Genomic DNA, 25,352 nt, shown 5'->3' with positions numbered 1-25,352 from the left:
ACTGTTAGTGGTATTGGCAGAACAAGAACAGCAGTAAACAATAACAGCACTCCTGTGTGCATCATGGATGAGTCTGCCCATATGCTCACAAACACAAGCTAATCTGTGGGGTTTGGGTCGTCTGTGTGATATGAATATAGCCTTGGCTGGGGAAAACACTGTCTCTGTTAAACTGAACCGGTGAGTTCATTTATGTAATGTGGCAGCACAGCGTCAGCACCTGGTCAGCAGGTGGGGCTAGTACACTGCATGGGCTGACGGTCAACCACTTCCAGTAATAATGACCACAATATTACAAATAGCTGTAATGATCAACTGATGATGTGTCGAGCCAAAATGGAGCTGTTAATGAAACACAATAGTGACTGGATTTTGAAAAGATGGAATTAAATACCAGAATGGAGCCAGACCTGAATGTGAGCTTGCAAAAACAATACCTAAAAAAAAGGCTAATTCAGCTAATGGTTAACATTACCTGATAGCCCATTCAGTCTAAGCAGCATCAATACACAATGCAATGCAAACGATGTACTCTGTAAACATAATGTAGGTTTCAGACTTGCAGACATGCATGAGTGACCAAAATACAAACAAACAAACAAACAAACAAACAAACAAACAAACAAACAACAACAACAACAACAGATATTGTTGTATACAGATATCTGCTGTGTTCAAAACTAGCTACTTTCCTTAATCATTTTATAGTAGACAATAGTTTATGTAATGCATATAATACTTGTAACAACAAAAAATACGGGATATGTCCCTCTAATGCTAAAAAAAAGAACAAAACAAAACAAACAAAAAAAATAAAATAAAATAAATAAAAACATATTTTTAAATTACAGCTGTTCTGGTGCAAAAAACAAAAAAAACAAAACAAAACAAACAAAAAAACAAAAACAAAAAAACAACAACAAAGAGCTAAGTGCAAACTTAGATTTTCTAAATTACAGCTGTTTGGGTGTAAAACAATAAAAAAACAAAAACAAAACAAAACAAAAAAAAAGAGCAAAGTGCAAAAGCATAATTTCTAAAACAAAAAAACAAAACAAACAAAAAAAAAAAAAAAACAGAGCAAAGCGCAGTATATTTTTGAAATTACAGCTATTTTGATGTAAAAACAAAACAAAACTAAAAACAAATAGCAAAGTGCAAAAGGTATATTTTCTACAGCTGTTTTGGTCAAAAACAAAAAAACTAAACAAAATAAAACCAAAAGCAAAGAGCAAAGTGCAAACGTATATTTTCTAAATTCTAAATATTTTCTACATTTTCTAAATTACAGCTGTTTGAGTGCAAAACAATAAAAAACAAACAACAACAAAAAAAAAAAAAAAACACAAAACAAACAAAAAGAGCAAAGTCCAAAAGTATATTTTCTAAATGACAGCTGTTTTGGTACAAAACAAAACAAAAGAAAAAGCAAAGTGCAAAGTGAAAGTACATTTTCTAAATTACAGCTGTTTTGGTGAAAAACAAACAAACAAAAAAAAAACACAGAGAGCAAAGTGCAGAAGTATGTTTTCTAAATTACAGCTGTTTTGGTACAAAACAAAACACAAAACAAAACAAAAAAGTAAAGTGTAAAGTGAAAGTACATTTTCTAAATTACAGCTGTTTTGGTGCAAAACAAAACAAAAAACAAAACAAAAAAAGCAAAGTGCAAAGTGAAAGTACATTTTCTAAATTACAGCTGTTTTGGTGAAAAACAAAAAAACAAAACAAAGGGCACAGTGAAAGGTATATTTTCTAAATTACAGCTGTTTTAGTGAAAAACAAAAAGCGCAAAGTAAAAAAGCATATTTTTTAAATTACAGCTGTTTTGGTGCAAAACAACAAAATAAAACAAACAAACAAAAAGAGCAAAGTGCAAAAGTACATTTTCTACATTACAGCTGTCTTGGTGCAAGGAAGCTTTAGAATGATATTATCAAAGCACATTTTTGTTTGTTTTCTTATCACCGTATTTTTTATTTTTTTTTCTTAGTAGATTGTTGCAGAGATAATTCACCAACCTCCTGCACATCAAACTGTGGACTAGTTTTTTAAAAATGAATGCAAAGACTCACCCATGAAGTTTAGGTAGCCCTCTCCTCCCAGGCCGTGGGTAAGCAGTCGGATCATCTTGTGGAGCTGGATGCCCCGATCAATAACGGAGTTCATGGGAATCAAAGCGCTCATGCTGGTGTACATCTCCTTGTCCATCAGCCAGAAGGCCAGAGTTTTGTCTCCTACCAGGGCCTGACAGAACGAGCAGATCAACAATACCACCACATTAGGTGAACTGTTTTCTAGTTGATGAATAGCTGTTGATTAGTTGCGCTCCTTATTGGAGAAAAACGGGGAACAACTACCATTTGTCCGGTACTACACAAAAACATCATGGGACAACAGAAAAAAAAAAGACTGAATACAGGCCTGATTTTAACGCTGCAAAACTGCAAGTTACCACTGAAGGTGTAATCGTAGAGTAAATTGATTTTCTTCAAAAAAAACCCATAAACCAAATAATGAGCAAAAGTAATAGTAATGTTTTTCAAGATGAAATCATTTGGTGGTAAACAGCATCCATTAATAATGTGATCTTTTTGTCACTTTTATGGATCAATAGTGTGAGTAACAGGACAGAAATGAAGCAGTAAAGCAAGATGAAGTAGATTGTGAAATGCTGCAGACTAGATTGGAAAAATGTCCTAAATATTATGTATTTCAATATACTAATTCTTAATAAATACATAAAAATCAAACCTCCGTTACCTACATAAGCACCGCGGCTTAAAATGTTGCAAATGCTAAGCCAAGAACCCAACGTTCATCAATATTTTAAAACATCCTTACAGTTTCACATAGGATCTGCCATTCTGATGGAAACTTTATTGCAATGCTAAACAGCTGGTCTATTGATGAAGTGTCAAAGTAAAGTTTTACTAGTTTTAGCACGTTTCGACTCAGACTCACTCAAGTGTCTCATATTGAGTAGCACAAATCATTATTCCCAGACCTTGGAAACACTACACAGGAAAAACAAAGAGAAGAAAGGAAGACAGGAAAAAAAAACAACAACAACAATCGGCTCTAGCCGCCACGTTAGAATGTGTACAAATGGGATGGATGTGTTATTCCCAATGATAGATTGATTACTTTTCCTTTACTCCTCAATGGAGGAATGAAGGTTTCCGGATGGCAGTACCTGGTCGTGGCTTTCGGCGTAAGCGATGCATTTCTCGCCGTATCGCCTGTTGGTCATCGTGTACACGATGTTTCCAATGTTCCAATCTTCGTCCTTGAACTCCTTAAGGATCTGAGGATGAAAGACAATGAGTAAATACACTGACCAAAATTATAAAAGCAACTCTTTTGTTTTTGCCCCCATTTTTCATGAGCTGAACTCAAAGATCTAAGACTTTTTCTGTGTACACAAGAGGCCTGTTTCTCTCAAATATTGTTCACAAATTTGTCTAAATCTGTGTTAGTGAGCACTTCTCCTTTGCTGAGATAATCCATCCACCTCACAGATGTGGCATATCAAGATGATGATTAGACAGCATGATTATTGCACAGGTGTGCCTTAGGTTGGCCACAAAAAAGGCCACTCTAAAATGTGCAGTTTTATCACACAGCACAATGCCACAGATGTCACAAGTTTTGAGGGAGCGTGCAATTGGCATGCTGACTGCAGAAATGTCCACCAGAGCCCGTGAACTGAATGTTCATTTCTCTACCATAAACTGTCTCCAAAGGCGTTTCAGAGAATTTGGCAGTACCAACTGGCCTCACAACTGCAGGCCACGTGTAACCACACCAGCCCAGGACCTCCACATCCAGCATCTTCACCTCCAAGATTGTCGGAGACCAGCCACCCGGACAGCTGCTGCAACAATCGCTTTGTATAACCAAAGGATTTCTGCACAAACTGTCAGAAACTGTCTCAGATAAGCTCAGAGAAGAAAATCTGACTGCAGTTCGTCGTCGTAACTGACTTGAGTGGGCAAATGCTCACATCCGATGGTGTCTGGCACTTTGGAGAGGTGTTCTCTTCACGGATGAAACCCGGTTTTCACTGTACAGGGCAGATGGCAGCGTGTATGGTGTTGTGTGGGTGAGCGGTTTCCTGATGTCAACGTTGTGGATCGAGTGGGCCATGGTGGTGGTGGGGTTATGGTATGGGCAGGCGTATGTTATGGACAACGAACACAGGTGCATTTTATCAATGGCATTTTGAATGCACAGAGATTCCGTGAATAGATCCTGAGGCCCATTGTTGTGCCAATTATCCACGACCATCACCTCATGTTGCAGCATGATAATGCACGGCCCCATGTTGCAAGCATCTGTACACAATTCCTGGAAGCTGAAAACATCCCAGTTCTTGCATGGCCAGCATATGCACCGGACATGTCACCCATTGAGCATGTTTGGGATGCTCTGGATCAGCGTATACGACAGCGTGTTCCAGTTCCTGCCAATATCCAGCAACTTCGCACAGCCATTGAAGAGGAGTGAACCAACATTCCACAGGCCACAATTAACAACCTGATCAACTCTATGCGAAGGAGATGTGTTGCACTGCGTGAGGCAAATGGTGGTCACACCAGATACTGACATACCCCAATACAGTAAAACTGCACATTTTAGAGTGGCCTTTTATTGTGGCCAGCCTAAGGCACACCGGTGTAATAATCATGCTGTCTAATCAGCATCTTGATATGCCACACCTGTGAGGTGGATGGATTATTTCGGCAAATGCGAAGTGCTCACTAACACAGATTTAGACAGATTTGTGAACAATATTTGAGTGAAATAGGCCTTTTGTGTACATAGAAAAAGTCTTAGATCTTTGAGTTCAGCTCATGAAAAATGGGGGCAAAAACAAAAGTGTTGTGTTTATAATTTTGCTCAGTGTATAAAAGTGAATAAGGAAAAACAATTCTGTCAGTCTCTCATTCTTTCTCGTTCTCTCATCATTTGTTTGCTATTTTGACATAAACATAGCCTGATGTCTGTCTTGTTTGTTGGTCTAGCCAGATTCCATTTTCCTTCTACAAGCTTGGGCGCCATTTCTACAGTGTATGAATCCATCATACCGCAGTAATGCACTCTACAGTGAGATTATGACAAGATTAGAACCCTAATGTTAGCTCTTGTTTATTTTATTTTAGTACTATTGATTTTTTCCCCATCTCAATTTTTGAGGACACACTGCCCCCTTGGCATTTCAGAGAAAATGTCCGTAACTAACTCAAAGTAGTATTTAACTACACTTTTCAGTTGCTTGACAGCAGCTCAGCTGTTTTCAAAACACTAGCTTTTTCAGTTACTTCTTTTTCAAATGTATAACAGTGTAGCATTAACAAAACTCTCAAACTAAGGACAGTCCACAAGTTGATATGATTCTCAAGGGTCTAAAGTCTATAATATATTTTGGTTAAAAATTCTCAATGGTAGTGTAACACAACACCCTTTTTACCTTGTCTGCAAAAATCTTCCCATTCTGATGGATTGTTCCTTTAAATGCAAATGAGCTCTGCTTACCCCGCCCCTCTCTTCTCTCTGTGGAGTGACAAGCCTGTTTACTTTAGCCACGTTTAGTGTGTTTAGCCGCGAAACTTGCTAACTAGATGTCGGGAGTAAATGACGACCACTATGTTCATTATTGCATCCAGCAACACAACACCTCAATCGCTCAATCAGAGATATTCTTGTCTAAATTACATCCCTGCTCCGGCATCGAAACAACGGAGGTTGGACTGTTACAGCTAAGTTACGGCGGGTCTGAGGTAAGATGCTCATGTCAATCAACTATCGTGGGAGCGGTCTGAGAATAGATTTGTACATACACTGCCAACATACATTAATGTTTAAACAACATGTAAAAGTAAACTTTGCATCCGATGACCCCTTTAAACTTAACATTATGTGAAAAACTGAGTTGTTAGCAGCTCTTTAGGACAAACCTGATCTTCAGTGCATTTTCAGTTAAAAACTGTTCCTGAATATTATAAATGAGCAAAACAATTAAATATTAAAACATTTCTTGAACACAGTTCCTGAAAATGTATTTCAAGCATACTAATTAACATATTCTTGAAAATTAAACACTTTAATAAACGCACTTCTTGAATATCATTTACATATTTCAATATACTAATTCTTAATAAATGATTAAAAAAATTAAAATAGTTCATGATAATTTGCAGCATATTCCTAAACTTATTTCTTCAATATTATTTACATCATCTACAAATTTAAATAATTCATCTACAATTTTTTAATAAAATATTAACTGAAATAAGTTATTAATTTGCAAAACATATAAATATTGCACCTTTTTAAAATCTATTTCTCTAATATTATTTACATATTCCAATTTATCACTTCTTTATAAAGTATTAAATAATGTAAGCAAATTATACATTTGCAAAACATATAAATTACCACATATTTTCTTAAAATGCATTTCTTGATATTATTGACATATTCCAATAAATTAATTCTTTATAAAGTATTAAAAATATAAACAAATTATACATTTGAAAAACTTATAAATATTACACATTTTCTTAAAATGCATTTCTTGATATTATTTACATATTCCAATAAATTAATACTTTATAAAGTATTAAATCATGTAAACAAATTATACATTTGAAAAACGTACAAATATTGCACATTTTCTCAAAAAGCATTTAATGAAAATTATTTACATATTCCAATTCCAATATACCAATTCTTTATAAAATTATTAAATTGTTTAAACAAATTACACATTTGCAAAACATATAAATATTACACGTTTTCTGAAAATGCACTTCCTGAATATTATTTACATATTTCAATATACTAATTCTTAATAAATTATTAAATAAATTCAAATATTTAATGATAACGTGCAAAACATAAAAAATATACATATTCCTAAACTTATGTCTTCAGTATTATTTGCATATTTTATCAAAAAAATAAATATTTTATCTACAAGTTCTTAATAAAGTATTAACTGAAATTAATTATAAATTTGCAAAACATATAAATATAGCACCACTTTTAAAATGAATTTCTTGAATATTATTTACATATTCCAACATATCAATTTTTTTTAAAAGTATTAAATCATGTAAAAAAAAAAAATATGAATTTGAAAAACATATATTACATATTTTCTTTAAATGCATATTTTGAATGTTATTTACATATTCTAATATACCAATTCTATATAAACCATTAAATCACCTAATCAAACTACACATTAAAAAATAAATAATATTACACATATTATTAAAATGCATTTCTTGTATATTACTTACATATTCCAATATACCAATTCTTTATAAAATATTAAATAATTGAAAAATTGTAAATCTGCAAAATATATAAATATTACACATTTTCTTAAAATGCTTTTCTTGAACATTATTTACATATTCCAATATATCAGGTCTTTATAAAAGTATGAAATCATTAAAACAAAGTATACATTTGCAAAATATATAAATATTAAACATTTTCCTTGAAGGAATTCTTGAATATTATTTATATAGTTCAAATAGTTCTAAAAAATAACAACAATAATAATAATAATAATAATAATAATAATAATAATAATAAATAAAATAATTGATAAATACAAATACAATATTCTTTTTTCCCAAAATTTCCTGAATATCACTTACATATTTCAATATGCTAATTCTCAAAATATTAATTATAAAATTTATAAATGCATTTGTAAAAATGTAATTATTATAAATGTATATGTATTATATTATTATGTGCATTATATGTATTAAATTATGCATATATGTTATTTTCAATTGTTTTCATTTATGTATTTCAGTGAATGCTTAATTCATTATCATTGACAGCTGAGATAAAATAAGTTTAATAACTGTAATTAGTTAAATTGTTGGTGATGATCTATCAAACAATAGGCCTACCTATGTATACAAATTTGAAGGTTTCTTAATGGATCATTTTAAATGACTATAAACTTACAAAACTTTGGTAACAACTAGTGCTTATTAAATGTTGATGTATGGAACGTCATGAGGGTGAATAAAATAATCACAATATTGTAATATAATTACAGGCCAATGCATTTCTTAAATATTATTTACATATAATATAATTACAGGCCATCCTAATAAACATGTCACCATGTACTAATAACATTCAATCAACACTCCTCTGCTGCAGCGTGCACACACACACACACACACACACACACACACACACACACACACACACCATCTATCCAGCGCATACCATCCCATAGTGAGGTAACAGGGAAGCAGTATGCTAATGTATAAAATGCTGTGAGGAAGTCATTATTCTGACATCTGTGTCACGTCTCTGGCACAGTACGACTGGAAAGAGTCAAGCGCCCTTAGTTAAGAGTCAACATCCTCCGCTCCCAAACCTGAGACTTTTCTCACCACAATTCATCAGCCAACTCTCACTCACATGTCTTCCAACTCTACTTTTCACCCTTAGCCTTGTGACGGCACGCACATCTCATCCTCTTTCAGTGAGGAGATTTCACTGGAACAGAACAGAGATGTTCAGCTTGTGGGAAGACAGAAAAACTCTGGGACAGTGTGTCCAACACGAATCTGAAAACCTGTCATGAATGCAGCGCTGTTTATTTCCCAAAAACAGGATGTGATTTAAACTTCTGGAATGCAAAAACAAATGTCTACCCTTATAAAACAAGAAGAAGTTTACTTAATTTTTACTGAATGTGCATTTGTAGTTTACTTCATATCTTAAACGTATAAAAAAAAAAAAAAAAAACACTACATAATTCACCTAAGAATTAAAGTTTGCTAAACATTTGCTCACCCTCAGGCCATCCAAAATGTAGATGAGTTTGTTTCTCCAACATATTTGGAGAAATGTATCATGACATTACTTGCTCACCAATGGATCCTCTGCAGTGAATGGGTGCCGTCAGAATGAGAGTCCAAACAGCTGATAAAAACATCACAATAATCCACAAGCAATCCATACCGCTTGAATCTATCAATTAATATCTTGTGAAATGAAAAGCTGCGTGTTTGTAAGAAACAAATCCATCAAGATTTCAAACTGTTAATATACAAGTCTTCTATCCATACCATTGCTTCCCCCAGAGAAAAAGTTGTCTTGTCTGAATCAGGAGGGAAATATGCACAGATCAAGTGCTGTTTAGAAGTGTAAACAGTCTAAAAAAGTTCTAAACAAATATTTTGGTGGATTTTGATGTGAAAGGACAACATAGGATGGACTTTTTCACTGGACGAAGCATTATTATGGATTGTGAGCTTTTATTTTGTCCATAAGCGACAGTTTAAAGTTAAAACATATTAATAATGGATTTGTTTCTTACAAACACACAGATTTTGACTTCACAGGATGTATACTGATGGACTGGAGTGGTGTGGATTACTTGTGGATTACTGTGATGTTTTTTTTTTTTATTGGACTCTCATTCTGACAGCACCCATTCACTGCAGCGGATCCATTGGTGAGCAGGTGATGTAATGCTAAATTTCTCCAAACAAGTTCCCATGAAAAAACAAACTCTACATCTTGGATGGGTCCCAAAAAAAAAAAAAAAAAAAAACAGCTTTTAGCTAATTGCATTTAATATAAAATTTAAACTATAATAATTTTATTTAATTATTATTATTTATTATTTATTTATTTATTTTTTAATCAAGGTTGCTCTTATTTCACAAAAAATACAGAAAAAACAGATAGTAAACTTTTGTAACAATGTAAGTCTCTAATATTGCTTTTTATCAATTTAACATATTCTTGCTGAATAAAGGATTAATTTCTTTCAAAAAAGAAATGATTTCTATCTTAAATAAATGCTATTCTTTTAACTTTTATTCATCAAAGAATTCTGAAAAAAGTATCACAGGTTCCAAAAAAATATAAAAATAAAAAGCAGCACAACTGTTTTCAACACTGATTTCTGAAGGATCACGTGACACTGAAGACTGTAGTAATGATGCTAAAAAATTCAGCTTTTCATCACAGAAATAAATTCTATTTTAAAGTTTTATTTTATGGTTATTTTAAACTGCAATAATATTAATATTTTGCAATATTACTTTGTTTTTCAAATAAATACAGCCTTTGTGAGCATAAAAGACATAAACAAACAAACAAACAAAAAAAAAAAACATTAAAAATCTTACTGATCCCAAACTCAGTGTATATTCCTTTAAGTTATACTTAGGGGTGCACATAAGTTTTTTTACAACCCCAATTTCACAAAAAATGTTTTGTGAAATGCCATAAAATCAAGAATATGTTATCTGTTCATTCTCTTTAACCTTTATTTAAAGGAACCGTATGTAGGATTGTGGCCAAAACTGGTACTGCAATCACTTTCAAAATACTGCAGAAGGGCGTATCCCCTCCCCCTCCCCCCTGACTCGAGGTTGCCAGCTAAGCTGCAGGATTCCGCAGGAACGTAGGCTGCTACAAGGAGCTTCCAATGGCAAGTGACGAGTCCTACACAATAAGTTTTTTTTTCTTCTGTTACTTATGTTTATGCTTCACGAGAGTAATGCGAAGTAATTATGTGTCGCAAAAATTTACTAAAGGCGATTAGCCAAATATTTCGTAAAGATGTACTGTAATACCACATTTCAGTCGGAACATAGATTGTTTTCATACCGTGCTAGTGGTGCGATATAAAGCTTTTTATGAACGCATTTAGCACGGGCGACCGTGGAAAATTAGCAACGTTGGCATCTGTCTTAAAATTCTTCTCCGTTTTCAGCCGTCTCCATCTGTCAAAGGCCTCTCCTATACAAATCCTTGTTTTATTTCGGACTTTGTCACGACGTACTTCGGATTCATAACGAGGTCTTTTAGGTTTCGTAACTTTATACATGTTTTATCCGACACGTTCGTAGCTGCAGCTGTAACTAGAGCAGAGCTGGCAATCCGGATGACGAAAACTCTACTGACTTCGTGATTGGTAGATAGCTGGAGGGTGGTGCCTCAGACCAAAACACAACATGACAACATCAACATCAGTTGAGGGCTGCAACTTTCACTTTTAAATGACAATATCCTGGCCGGACCACTGTTGTCAGTGATATAAGTATTTGAAATGAACATGATTTCTTAATGTCTAGTGACATGTCAGGGCCATTTTATGATTAACTGAAATAAATTTCTTACATACGGTTCCTTTAATTAACTAAAATACAAAGAAAATTTCCAATGTTTTCAGTGGCCAACTTTTAATTTTATTTTGTAAGTATAACCAATTTTTGATTTTCATGGCTGCAAGTTGGGACAGAGCCCAAATAAAAGTGAAAAAGTTATAGAATATAAATTAAACTGTTTTAAAACAGTTTACAGTAAGCAGGTGAAATGGAAATAGGTATTGATATCATGTTTGGGTATAAAAGGAGCATTTCAGTCTTTGCAAGCGAAGCTGGATCACGTCTCATCACTTTGTCCCAAATTTCATCGGACAAAACAGATCAAACAGATCAAAAATCCAATTTATTTGCAAAGAATTTAGATCTTTCACCAACTACCAAACATACTATAGTGAAAAGATTCAGGGAATCCAGAGAAATGTCAGTCTGTGTAGGGCAAGGCAAGACACCTTAGGTGAATGTACATGACCTTTGAGACCTCAGATGGCATTGCATAAGAAACCAACATGCTGCGATGTTAAATATAGCCACATGGGCTCAGGAGTACTTCAGAAAAAGTGCTGTCACTTAACACATTCTGCAGCTGCATCAATAAATGCAACTTGAATTTCTGTTTCTCCAGCAGAAAGCTATACATCAGTTCTGTGCAGTGATGCCATTGGGTTCTCTGGGCCAGAGCTCATCTCAGATAGTCAGAAACACAATGGAAATGTGTGCTGTGGTCAAACGAGTCCACGTTTCAGCTTGTTTCTGGGAAAAATGGAAGTTGAGTTCTCAGTACCAAAGACCAAAGGGACCATCCAGACTTTCATCAGCGACAGATGCAGATGCAAACGATCATGGTATGGCGGTGCAGCAGAGCAAACGGCATTGGTGCCTGTAATATGTGCAAAGGCACCGTTGAAATAAAGGCATGTATTGGGATTTTTCAGACACATATACCGCCATCAAGATGACATCTTTCATGGGAAGTCCAAGGTTATTAGATCAAGACAATGACAGGTCTCATTCTGCATGTGCTACAACAGCGTGGTTTCGTAGACACAGACTGAATGTGCTAGACTGGCCTGTCTGCAGTCCAGATCTGTCCCTTTTTGAAAATGTATGACTAGCCTAAAAAGGACAATCAGACAATGAGAATCACAGACTGCTGAGCATCTTAAGTTTTTTTTAATCAAGCCAGCTTGGGCAACAATTTTGCTTGCAAAACTTGAAGTATTCGTATCCTCAGTTCCGAAACAGTTAAACATTGTTAAACTTTTTTGGACTGTGTTGCTTTGAAAATCAAAATCTGGTTATATTTACAAAATAAAACTAAAAGTTGGCTACTGAAAACATTGAATAATCAATTAAATAAAGATTAAAGAGAATAAACAGATATCATATTCTTGATTTTATGCCATTTCACAAAACTTTTCTGGAATTGGGGTTGTAAAATTAAAAGGGAGTATTAAATAAAAACACAATTATTTTATAGTAAATTAAAGGAGAAGTCCACTTCCAGAACATAAATGTACAGATACTTTACTCACCCCCTTGTCATCCAGGATGTTCATGTCTTTCTTTTTTCAGTCGTAAAGAAATTATGTTTTTTGAGGAAAACATTTCAGGATTTTTCCCCATATAATGGACTGATATGGTGCCCTGAGTTTAAACTTCCAGAATGCAGTTTAAATGCGGCTTCAAATGGCTCTAAACGATCTCAGCCGAGGAAGAAGGGTCTTATCTAGCAAAACAATCAGTTATTTTCATTTAAAAAATACAATTTAAATACTTTTTAATCTCAAATGCTTGTCTTGTCTTGCTCTGCCTGAACTCTGTGTATTCTGGCTCAAGACAGTTAGGGTATGTTGAAAAACTCCAATCTGATTTTCTCGGACAACTTCAAAAATCATTTCAAAATCATCCTACATTGCTGCAGAGGTTCCGACCCAGTCTTTGCAAAATGAACATGCAAAGATCAAACACCCTTAACAAAAAAAGGTAAAACAGCGATATAGGATGATTTTGAAGTTGAGGCAGAACATGAGATTGGAGTTTTTTGACATACCCTAACTGTCTTGAGCCAGAATACACAGAGTTCAGGCAGAGCAAGACAAGACAAGCATTTGAGATTAAAAAGTATTTAAATTGTATTTTTAAAATGGAAATCTAATCCTAAAATCTAATCCTAACTGTCATGAACCGGAAAAAAAAAACTGTTCAGGCAGCACAAGACACAATGAGCGTTTGACATTAAAAAGTATATAAACTGTATTATTTTTATGAAAATAACCAATTGTTTCACTAGACAGACCCTTCTTCCTTGGCTGGGATTGTTTACAACCACATTTGGGATCGTTTGAAGCCGCATTTAAACTACGTTTTGGAAGTTCAAACTCAGGGCACCATGGAAATCCACTAAGTGGAGAAAAATGATGCTTCTAGTAATTTAATAGCCCATCATCAATTATTCTTTACACATATTATTTCTGTAAGTACTCTTTTTTTAAAATATGCAGACGTGTACTTCTTTTTCAACAAAAGGAACAATGGCAAACAACACAATTTCAAGACAAAAAAGCGGCGCCTGACAGAGAAAACGTCTTTACAGTAAAAACACACTGTTGTCTGTAGTTTTACTGACAAAAAACATCTCAAGTTCTACACATCAGCAACTTTCCAGCGGCAAACAAGGAGGGAGGAAAGACTTTTTTTGTATTCCTCACATCACTCATGGCGATCTGTTCGTGTTGTGTGTTTTCACCACACACACACGCACACACAAACACACACAAACACACACACACCCCCCACGGGCCCCCTGTGCAGCAGACTGACTGACAGCAGCGAGGGAAGCCCATGAGAGTGACAGGCAGCCATGTGCTGGGTGAGATTGCGCCTGACAGGTGACTGACACGCAGGAAAACCTTTATATTAGCCCACAGCCAAACAATCAATGGAGAGACAAAAAAAAGGCAGGGGTGTTGTAACCGTCACTACCGCTGCAATGAAGAGTCTGCTGAAATGAGAACTGAAAGCCATCGCTCTTCATCTTCAGCCATCTCTTCATTTATCGCTCAGGGTTTGTTCTGAGGGGAAATGTCGGGTAGGGAAACCTTTGAAACACACGATGTGACACCTTCAAAACATCTTATGTTTAAACAAACCTGTTGCAGGCTGGTGTATAACTGTGTTTATGTCGATTGCAGGTTACAGAACGAGAATAATGGCCAAACAGAACCACACAATAGGACAAACAAACACAATATAAGAATTTTACCTAAATGTAGCTAGGCTGACAACAGATCAAAATTATTCACTAGGATTGCATAATTAGGATCCTCTGTATGTATGTATGTATGTATGTATTTATTTACTTATTTATTGTTTGTTTGTTTGTCTGTTTTTTATTTGTAGTTAAAGTGGTGAATTTGTATAAACTTTATTCCCACGAGGATCATAATGTTCACATTTTGTGGTGTTAATTTACTGCACATACACTACCGTTCAAAAGTTTGGGGTCAGTACATTTTTATTGTTTATTTTTTTATTTTTTTATTTATTTATTTTTTTTAAAGAAATTAATACTTTTATTCACCAAGGATGTATTAAGTTAATAATTAAAAGTTTATTAAAAGTTAAATAATTTACATGGTTATAAAATATTTATATTTTGAATAAACACTGTACTTTTTAAACTTGTTATTCATGAAAGAATCCTGAAAAAAAAAAAAAAAAAAAAAAAAAAAATCACAGGTTCCAAAAAATATTTGGCAGCACAACTGTTGATATTATCCAACATTGATCATTCTAATAATAAATCCGCATATTAGAATGATTTCTGAAGGATCATGTGACACTTAAGACTGGAGTAACAGCTGATAAAAATTCAGCTTTTCATCACAGGAATAAATTCTATATTAAAGTATGTTAAAATAAAAAAAAACATTATTTTATATTGTAAAAACATTTTGCAATATTACTGTTTTTTTTTTCTATATTTTTAATCAAATAAATGCAGCCTTGATGAGCATAAGAGACTTCTTTAAAGACTATTACAAGTCTTACTGACCCCAAACTTTTGAACGGTAGTGTATATTACATGTCAATTTCTTCTAAAGATAATTCTAGGCTATTAGATCATGGCAGGCTGGTAAAGTACTGAATAGGCAGAACAAGGCCTTTATTATTATTATTATTATTATTATTATTATTATTATTATTATATTTAAACTTTTGGTATTTTAAATTTAAATGTATTTAAATTTAAATTATAGGTACTTATTTAAACTTAAATACTGGTTAAACTGACTGAAAAATAAAACATTTAATAATAATAATAATAATAATAATAATAATAATAATAATAATAGCTATTATTATAAAATAAATGTTTTATCTCTCAGTCATTCTAAATAAATTAATATTGAATAATAATATAAAATAAAATATCACTTTATATCTATATCTATATCTATATATGTATATATATATAAATCTATATATATAATATATATATATATATATATATAAATCTATATATAAATTATATCTATCTCTCTCTCTCTCTCTCTCTCTCTCTCTCTCTCTCTCTATATATATAACTATTATTTCTATTACTATTAGTTATTTTAGCATTAGTTAGTTTAACCAAAGTTTAAGTTTAAATAAATAAATTTAAATAAATTTTAATTTTAAATAGTCAATCTAAATAATACTAATAACAATACTATTACTACTACTACTACTACTACTAATTATTATTATTATTATTATTATTAAAATGTTTTTTTTTCTTTCAGTCAGTTACCTTATATATTTAATTTAAGTAAATTAACTTTAAATAAATTAAAAACAAATTTCAGCAACAACAACAATAATAATAATAATAATAATTATTATTATTATTAATATTACTATTGAAATGTTTATTATTTTAGTCAGTTAGCTTATATATTTAATTAAACAAATTTCAACAATAATAATAAATAATAATAATAATAATAATAATAATAATAATAATAATTACTATTAAATAAACGTTTAATCTTTCAGTCAGTTAGTTTAACCAAAGTTTAAGTTTAAATAAATACATTTTAAAACGTTTACATTTTAAATGTCTGAAGTCTAAATATTATTGTTATTATTATTATTATTATTATTATTATTATTATTACATGTTTTATCTTTCAATCAGCTTAACCAGTTTAAGTTTAAATAAATACATTTAAATAACAAAAAACAAACGTAATAATAATAAATAATAATAATAATAATAATTAATAATAATTAATTAATAATAATATTATTATTATTATTATTAATTATTATTATTATTATTATTATTATTATTATTATTATTCAACTTTTATTTAAGACATTGCCATGTTCCAACTGTACACTTTGTTAACTTTTAATCTTTTTTGTTTTGTTTTTGCTTTTGTTTAAGTCTTTGTTATCTACCTAAAGCTGCTATCATAAAATCTCTACATATTGTAATTTTGGGTCCCACATATAAGATGTAAGCGTAGTGAGTCTTATTTCCCTATATTTACACCCACAGCTTACACAGAACTACTAAAACGATTAAATTTAGTGTACTTTGTATTTATCACATCCTAGAATTTTCAGTGCCATTTTAAGACAATCTAAGTGTGTTTTGGTGAGGTGAGGGCAGACTTGTGATGACCATACACAGATTCGTGATTGACCAATACGGGTGGTAAAAGTGATATTTTAAGCTTTAATGATTCAGTTTGAAGTAATATAACTTATTACGAATCAGGGAGCATGATTAATCATGTTTTTTTTGTTTGTTTGTTTATTTCAATACACAGCCCTAAAAATACAGTCTGCTTTAGACTCAAGTCAATGAAATGCCATTACCCAAATGAGAGAGGATGAGTCCTAAAACGGAGCATGCTGGGAAATGCAACCCCTAATGACTGTGAGGTGCAGAGGGCCAGATGGGAAATGCTTCTTCTCTGTTTATCTCCTGGCATTACATACCACACAGCTTCCCCTCAATTATCATCAGACAGTTTAATTTCTGTCTGATTCTAGATTCTCTCAGTCTCTCCTTTGAGTGAGAACTCTCTCGTGACCCCGTCTTATTGACACAGAGAGCCAAAGAAACGATTAGATGTAATGCACAATTGCAAAGCGGCATAAAAACCCAGTGACTGGTGTGAACATATGAGTCACGGCATTGTGAGGGATGCAAATCTGGGTCACATCTGCATAAAGGCATCGCAATGACTTCTCTGATGGGTTTTCACACCCACAAAGACTGCCATTAAAGGGATAGTTCACCCAAAAATATAAATGTTTATTCACCCTCATGTCACTCCAATTCTGTTGGACTTTATCTTCAGTGGGAACAATAACAGTATTTGAAAGAATACGCTGGTCACTCTTTTCCATGCTATTACAATAAATGGAGCTTCTGTTTCATTTTAAAAGCTTGAAAACTCATTTCATGTTCTTTTAAATTGCAATAAATATATAAATAAAGCACCAGAAACACTCTAAATATTTTGATACTAATAATAATAATAATAATAATAATAATAATAATAATAATAATAATAATAATAATGATAATAATGATAATAATAATAATACATTTATTTGTTTGTTTGTATGTTTGTTTGTTTGCACAATTTGGCCCAAATCTTGTGATTATTATTATTATTATTATTTGCACAATTTAGCCAAAGTCTTATATATCAATATGACTGAATAATAATAATAATAATAATAATAATAATAATAATAATAATAATAATAATAATAATAATAATAATACATTTATTTGTTTGTTTGTATGTTTGTTTGCTTGCACAATTTGGCCCAAATCTTGTGATTATTATTATTATTATTATTATTATTATTATCATCATCATCATTATCATTATCATTATCATCACTATTATTATTATTATTATTATTATTATTATTATTATTATTTATTAATTTGCACAATTTAGCCAAAGTCTTATATATCAATATGACTGTATAATAATAATAATAATAATAATAATAATAATAATAATAATAATAATAATAATAATAATAATAATAAATACAATAAATGTATTTTACTGAACAACTGCAAAATTACAATATTAATGTTTATGGTTGTGTTATAATTGCATTACATGCTTCACTTTAAAAGATGCAGTTCATATATTTATTTCATTATAGGCTTTGAATTTGATAATTGCAATAATCCATCGAATCAGTCAAAATGTTGGTTTTATTTTATTTATCATATTTAGTACATGTTAAGCTTAATTAACAGCATTTGTGGCATAATATTCATAATAATTCATCAATAATATATTCTCTGTTTAATAGTACAGCCACAAGACGTTTCTTATGCACAAATTAAAAAGACTTGGCATGACAACATAGTGTCTTAAACCCTAAATACTGTTATAAAAAAAAAATAATAATAAAATAAATAATTAAATCATTTTACGACTTAAAAAATACAGTAGAGTTAATGCAAGTCTTCACGTTTTTTCTTAGAAATCCTCTAAAAAATGTCTTAATTTATTTCCAAGTTCCTCACTGTAACCTTGATTTCATTTTGTGTTTCATTGAAAGACCTGAGAGTGAGTAAATATTGACGAATAATGCAGAAATTTAAGGTGAACTCTTTCTTTAATGGACCATTATATCAGAGAAAACCGCTTGAAATGGAATACACTGCAGACAGAGGTGACTTCAGACCAATCGTAAGTTAATTTGTATGTTTAGCCGGGAAACAGGGCCGAGGTTCGGCCTCTCGCTGTTCTCAGCGGCATGTGCGGCATTCTTCACTAGCTCTAATTGTTTCCATTACATTTCAATTTGTTGGACTCGGACAGAAGGGCACTGGCTAAATTAGAGGGCTTTTGTTATGCTATCCATTGGAAGCGACAGCGTTTTGGAGTGGTAATCAGATACAATCAGGCAAACTTGTGCTGCAAGCCTTATCTGCTTCTCTTATTAGGACATCTTAATTTCTCAGAGGCTCTCGGATGTAGCCGGGTTGCCATCGCGGGCTCAGAGGTCGGATTAATCAGACAGGTTGGGTGACGTTAAAAGCAGGGCTGGGATGCGTGTGGCTGTGAGAGTGTTTCACTGCTGCCCCACTGGAATAACAACTATCAGCTCTTACTCTTTTAAGGTGATCTCACAAAAACCTGGCAAAAAGAAGTCCAGGTCATATTAGTTTTATGACAATTAAAGACATAAGTGATAAGTGTCAGAATCATAATGCTCTACACACACACACACACACACACACACACACACACACAGTTATCCAAAGTGACTTACAAATATAGAATTAAAATAAAGCAATAAGCCCCGTGAAGCTGTGATTTACAGTGAATTTGTAAGTGGAACCCCTTCTTAGCTGTTATAAATTCACTGTAAACCACGGCTTCACAGGGCTTATTGATTTTATAAAATGGTTATGTAGTAAGGTTTCACAAAATAAAACAGAGCAAATTAAGTGCAATGATATTAATTAAAAACATTATTCTTCCACCAAACAATGTAGTTCCTCAGATCAGTTGTGGTTGCAACAAAGTGGTTGCTGAGCAACACACAGACGTAAACAAAGGAGTGTTTGTAACAACAGCTTCAAATGTGGCTCAACCAATCAGAATCAAGGACCGGATCTATCTGTTTTAGTTTATAATAAGTAATTATAATAACTTGTAGTAACTAATAATAATAATAATAATAATAATAATAAACTACTACTATTACTATTAAATAAATGTTTTATCTTTCAGTCAAGTCTAAGTTAAAATAATTAAATATTAATAAAAAATAAAAAATCTTTACTTAGAGAATTTGACTTGCACTGTTGGACTATTTATGACAATAAAATACATAATTGAGTACATGTTTGTGAGTATGTATTGTATCATTACCAAGTATACAAACGACAACAACAACGACAATGAAAACAATAACAACAACAATGGCAACAACGACGACAATGAAAAAAAAACAGTAACAAAAATAACAACAACAACAACAATAATAACATTGAAACCAGCAATAACAATGACAACAACAACCACAACGACAAAAACAACGACAAATACAACAATAAAAAACAACAACAAATACTACAATAACAGCAACAACGACAATGAAAACAATAACAGCAACAACGAAAACAACAATAACGGTGACAACAACAACAAAACAACAACATGACAACGACAATGAAAACAACAACAACAGTGACAACAATGACGACAACAACGACAAATACAACAATTACAATAATGATTTACTATTTAAAACCTTATTAAATAACAACAACTGCATCAACAACGATGACAATGAAAACAATGAAAACAACGACAACAACAATCAGAAAATCAACAATAACAACGAGGACAACACTGAAATCAACAACAAAGACAACAACAACAACAAAAACAACCGTAACGACAATGACAAATACAACAACAACGATAAATAAAATAACAGCGACAACAACGAAAACAACAACAAGAGACATACAAAAAATAACAATGACAAATACAACAACAATGAACACAACAACGAAAATGACAATAATGACAACAACAACGATAACAACAATAACAACCATGGCGAAAACAACGACAATGAAAACAATGACAACTACAACAACAAAAACAATAACCACAACAACCACAAAATCAACAATAACATCGAAACCAACAATAACAACAATGACGACAACAACCCCTGTTGAAAAAAAACAGCATATGCTGGTAGGTATGTTTTGATGCTGGTTTATTCTGCTCCTTGACCAGCAACATGACCAGCATTAACCAGCTAAGAACAAGCTTAAACCAGCATCAAAACCTACCTAACCAGCATATGCTGGTTTTTCACCAGGGACAACAAAAAGCAGTAAGAACAAAGTGAAATATAACAACAACAACAATGACAAATGCAACAACAATGTTGACAATGAAAACAACAACAATAAAAACAACTATGAAAATGACAATAATGACAACAACAATGATGATGGCAACAACAACGATGACAATAACAACAACAACCACAAAAATCAACAGCGACAACAACAACACTACTGAAAACAACAATGATGACAACAATGGCAAAAACAACAGTAACAACAAAGAGAAACACAACAAGAACGAAAACGAAAACAACAACGGCAATGAAAACAACAACAACAGTAAAAACAACTAGGAAAATAACAATAATGACAACGATGACCACAAAATCAACGGCGACAACAACAACATTGAAAACAACAAGAAATACAAGAACAACAACAGCAAAAACAACAATGACAAATACAACAACAACATTGACAACGACAATGAAAACAACAACAACACTAAAAACAATTATGAAAACGACAATAATGGCAGCAACAATGATGACAATAACAACCACAACGACAACAACGGAATCAACGGCAACTACAACAATAACATTGAAAACAATAGACGACAATAAAAACAACAATAAAATCTACGACAACAACAAAAACAACGATGACAACAATAAAAAACAATAACAACAAGAACTTATTATTATTGTTGTTGTTGTTGTTGTTGATGCATGTTCCTTCAGTCTTTGTGCGATTCAGCACATCTTGAATATTTTTTTTTTTTTTTTTTTTTTTTTTACACACCTCAGAGCAGGGGTCCATCTCAAACTTCCTTGTCAAAAACACAGTATATTGGCTCATATACATAGATATGAGTCACACGCTCTTCTGCGCACATCTCTGTACACTCTTTTTCTTTCTTCACACAAACTCCAAGTCATCCGAGAGCCCTCAAAGTGCAGTCTCATCGGTACCCCAACGCAGAACGAAATCGATAGCGGTGTCGGATGAAAAGCCCCAAATAAATACTGCATGCTGGGCAACGTTGTATGAAAAAAGTAAATGTTAAAAAAAGCAGCAAGCAGCAGCCTTTATGCCATTCTAAACACTGATCCTGAGTCAGTGAAGTGGACACCTTTGTGTGCAGAGAGTGCAGCTCTGAATCAGCCTGCTGGAGCGAAGCCGCAGAGGGTCATTCGGGGCAAAGAGAAGCACGCGGCCCGATGCTGCTGGTCTGGTAAAAAAGCCCTGTATTCTGGGTAGCCTTGTTTAGCAATGCAAGGCGATTCTCCATGGAGGCTGTGCGCTCAACACCAACAGTCACCCCTGCAGTGTACAGGGCACATACTTCTTTTTTTTGCCTTTACTGTATAAGACTGTCAAGGTAGACAGGAATGCGGACAGAAAAGTTACAAAACACAAGAGAAAAAAGACCCTTGCCTAATAAAATGTACCTAATAAAAAAAAAAAAAAAAAAACTACACTTTTTCTCATCCATGCATAACACTGTTTTGATTTCATATACAGAAACTGTGTCACTGTTTTACAAAAACAGTTGTTCAAATTTGTGCAGTCAGGAAAATTTATTTTTCTAAATTTATACATTTATTCTACAAGGACACATTAAATTTATCAAAAGTGACAGAAAAGACATTTATAATGCTAAAAAAAAGGTTATATTTAAAACAAATGATGTTCTTTTTTAACTTTCCATTCATCAAAGAATCCTAGAAAAAATAGTTTCTTAAAAAAATGTTTTCAACATAATATTTTTTTTTCTTTTCTATATCAGCACTTTTAATAATTTCTGAGGGATCATGTGATACTGAAGACTAGAGTAATGATGCTGAAAATTCAGCTTTGCATCGCAGAAATAAACTACATTTTAAAATATATTAAAAGAGAAAACAGTTATTTTAAATTGTAGTAATATTTCACAATATTACTGCTTTATTGTATTTTTGATCAAATAAACACAGCTTTGTAAGCATTCGTGACTTTTAAAAACATTTAGTGTTACCACTCTAAATATTTATAATAATAATAATAACAATAAACTTATTATTTTTTAAAATTATTATTATTATTATTATTATTATTATTATTATAAATCTTATTTTGAGTTTTCCAAAAGTGTTTTACTTCTTAAAATAAAATAAAATAAAATAAATAAACAAAATGAGATATTATTATCATTTATTTATTTATTTTATTTATTTATTTTTTTTGGAGCATAAATAAATGCAGAGAAAAATGGAATGAGCCCAATTTGTTGCTAATTACTTCACATGATACAGAATTGTCAATTAATCTCTGAAAAACTAGCAGAAAACCTCCAATTATTGCATCTGGCTGAACCCACCAAGAGGTCAATGTGGTTAAATGGCATAAGAAACGTCTAAAATAAAGATTTTAAACTGATAGTTTGCAACTACGGCTATCTGATCAGTAAGTTAATGTGCTTTGCCTTGTGCTGCTGCCAAGAAAAGAAAAGAATCCCGAAATCTCCATATATATATCCATAATGAGAAGACCTTCATTAATATGCATACCCACAGAAACAGCGCAGAACAAAGGAATGCTTTAGATCAACTCACAGAAGAAACCCTAATTAAGAAAAATGATTGAAGAATTGCCCATAATTATGCTTTTAATTATGAACACTCACAAAAAAAGACAGAAAAACATCCGTGAGTATAAAACGCATCCTAGTTTCCAAGAGCATGACACTATTAATACATATCTGCCTAGAAAAATTGAGATACGCCCTATTTATCTGATCTGCCGGTTGTCAGTCTAGATTTGGAGCAGGTTTGGGATACTGTATCTTCAAATCTAATTCCCCCGAGAAAAAGACAGAAACACGCTTCGCTTCAGAATTACAAGCAGGACAAGTGCGTGATGAATGAGACACTTAGCATGATACGGCTCAAACAAACTGGCAGCATCCAGAGGGAATATATTGAAATGTGAGTAACGTGAAGTAAGTTGTCAGTTACACTTACAGTAGGACTGTACAGTAGTTTGCTCTGTGATAAAAGGCTGGATGTTGAATATAATTGCACTAATAGTACATTCTCTTTTATGTTATTCATCACTTCATGTTAGAAAAACACTCACTTGAATCCATTTGTCTGGAATAGCCATGGCCAGACGATAGTCGAAACCCAGACCTCCTTCTTGGATTGGACGGCAAAGGGTGGGCATGCCGGACACATCCTTAAAATAGAGCGAATTTCTTAAAAACACAACAATATATACATACATGTATCCCTCCCTAAAACATTTTGAACATAAAAAAATTAATAAAGCATTTAAAAAAATGTTTAATATAATGGAAATTTAAATATGATATTCCAGTCATTTTAATTATTTAATTGTATACTAGGAGTGGAACTTGTAATACACTAAATGCATGCAATATATTAAAAATGAATGATGTATTTGAAAAAAAAAAAAATACTGTAATGAAAATTAAAATATAAGTAAATAAAAGTAAGTAGATAAACAACAACAACATCAAAAACAGCTAAACAGCTAAACACCAGCTGATTTAGCAAAAAAGAGCTAAAAAACAGCTAAAACCAGTTGATTTAAACAACAACAACAAAACAACAACAACAACAGCTAAAACCAGCTGATTTAACAAAAAAAAGCTACAAACCTGCTACAGCCATTTGCAAAAAAAGCTAATAAACAGTTAAAACCAGTTGATTTAACAAAAAAAAGAAGAAGAAAAAAAAAACAGCTTAAAAACTGTTGATTTAGAAAAAAAACGCCCCAAAAACAACAAAATCTGCTGATTTAGACCTAAAAAAACAGCTACAAACCAGCTAAAACCAGATGATTTACCAATAAAGCTAAAAAAGCTAAAACAAGCTGATTTAAAAAACAAACAAACAAACAAAACAAAACAAAACAAAAAAGCTACAAACCAGCTACAACCATTAGCAAAAAAAGCCAGTTAAAACCCGCTGATTTAACAACAACAACAAGTAGAAAAAAACAGCTTAAGGACAGAAGAAGCTAAAACCAGTTAATTTAGTAAAAAACTTAATTTATTGCTAAATTAGCAATAATCAGCTAAAACAGTTCAAACCAGACAAACAAACAAAAAACAGCCAGCTGACTTAGGAAAAAAAAAACACCTACAAACCAGCTAAAACCAAAAGATTTAGCAAGTAAAGCAAGGAAAGTAGCAATAATCAGCTAAAACAGTTCAAACCAGATGATTTAGCACAAAAAAACAAACAAACAAACAAACAAAACAAAACAAACAACAACAACAACAACAACAACAAAAAAAAACTGCTAGCTGACTTAGG

General features: G+C 32.3%; 1 protein-coding gene across 1 annotated transcript in view; it reads right to left on the bottom strand.

The window, feature by feature from the left end:
• The window catches only part of gbe1b (glucan (1,4-alpha-), branching enzyme 1b), a 205,877-nt gene that overhangs the window by 82,343 nt on the left and 98,182 nt on the right, over positions 1 to 25,352 (bottom strand). The window contains 3 exon segments of the mRNA XM_051129146.1: positions 2,076 to 2,247; positions 3,197 to 3,307; positions 24,148 to 24,246. Coding sequence (XP_050985103.1) covers positions 2,076 to 2,247; positions 3,197 to 3,307; positions 24,148 to 24,246 — 382 coding nt within the window.

Source organism: Labeo rohita, chromosome 15 (genome assembly GCF_022985175.1).
Source record: "Labeo rohita strain BAU-BD-2019 chromosome 15, IGBB_LRoh.1.0, whole genome shotgun sequence".
Classification (NCBI taxonomy): Eukaryota; Metazoa; Chordata; class Actinopteri; order Cypriniformes; family Cyprinidae; genus Labeo; species Labeo rohita.
The sequence above is the reverse complement of the archived record's forward strand: the minus strand, read 5'-3'. Positions and strand labels throughout refer to the sequence as shown.